The sequence below is a fragment of the Ceratina calcarata genome, unplaced genomic scaffold (assembly GCF_001652005.2).
Source record: "Ceratina calcarata isolate Rehan_Ccalc_2016 unplaced genomic scaffold, ASM165200v1 scaffold289.2, whole genome shotgun sequence".
Classification (NCBI taxonomy): Eukaryota; Metazoa; Arthropoda; class Insecta; order Hymenoptera; family Apidae; genus Ceratina; species Ceratina calcarata.
The window spans coordinates 1079456-1080696 of NW_017151272.1; the positions used below are offsets into that span (position 1 = coordinate 1079456).

General features: G+C 41.4%; 1 protein-coding gene across 1 annotated transcript in view; it reads right to left on the reverse strand.

Moving 5' to 3' along the window:
• The window catches only part of LOC108623699 (phospholipase D3), a 9340-nt gene that overhangs the window by 4551 nt on the left and 3548 nt on the right, over window positions 1-1241 (reverse strand). The window contains exons 6-9 of the mRNA XM_018022394.2: window positions 1202-1235; window positions 995-1123; window positions 756-895; window positions 147-312 (exon numbers count right to left, since the gene is read on the reverse strand). Coding sequence (XP_017877883.1) covers window positions 147-312; window positions 756-895; window positions 995-1123; window positions 1202-1235 — 469 coding nt within the window. The remainder of the gene's footprint in view (window positions 1-146; window positions 313-755; window positions 896-994; window positions 1124-1201; window positions 1236-1241) is intronic.

Below are 1241 nucleotides of genomic sequence, written 5' to 3' on the forward strand. Positions count from 1 at the left end.
TCTCAATGCTTTACCGTGTAGAGGGAGTTCGCTACGACCCCCACCACTTTCCAAGCTGCGCAAAACGGTCCTAGACTTTCAAGATAGCGAGTAAAGAGTTTCGTTACGAAGTTCCCGAGCAACAGAATATAAAACGAAAGACTGACCACTTCGATTTCGACGCCCGAGTAACTCCCAGTGAGATCGACCAGCGATTTCAGGAAATAGTCTTCCGATTTACGCGAGTGTTTCCAAGACGATATCAACAATCGTACATGTACTTTACGCTCGACGGCTGCAGTTCTCAGCGCGTCGTCTATGATAGGCCAGTACCTATTGAACAAATCGGATGCAAATTAATGCGTCGCATCTTATTAATTGAATGCGTAATTCGCTTTATGATACACTATTGCTCACAGCCAAGTGTTTTATATCCTTGATCAGTATGTATCGACAATAACTATATCATACAATAATTATAATGAAGCAAACATTCTTCAATCTGAAGTTGTTTATTCAGATAATCGTCATTAGCTTATCGAATAAAGTTTATGAAAAAGTAAATAAGTCAAGTTAGAAGGTCGTTCAGACGATTCTCTGGTATAGAAAATATTCCTTCGTTTCGAAAAATCGATACACGTGTAAACTTCCTGTCGGATTATAACTCATCGTCGAGCAAGGCTGCTCATTGGAATAAAGGATAAACGACGTCATCCGCAAAACGACGAATAGCTAATTTTATGGAACCACTGAGAGAAAGTTGTCTGAGCACATACTTGATTTTCGGCGAGTATATAGTCAATGGGAAATAGTCCATAAGCGCGACGTAAACGAACTTCTCTGCCCTTTCGATGCAATAAAGGATCCCATCTACGTCGTTAGTTCTGCCCTTTGGCGAAAATGGCGGAGGCGAACTCTGAAATGCATATTGAGAATCGCCCATTTTTTTTTTTCTTCCGAACATATTCTAATGAAACAGAGAAGCCGGTTTCGCGAGAATCTCGTATATACGTACTGCGACGAATGTTTTGTATTTATTGTCCATGAACGCGAAGTTCATCGGATTCGTGGAGTTGATTTTTGTCTGGAACGAGTCTGGCCAGGTTTCCGGTATTTTCCCATTCTCGCCCACCATCCAATAAGCCTGCGTCCAATAAACATTATAAGAATTTTCTATGGCTAAGTTTTTGACCACGTGGCGAGGATGGTACGACCGACTTACGTCGAAGATTTTAGCATAATCGTTCGCGAGACAACTGCAA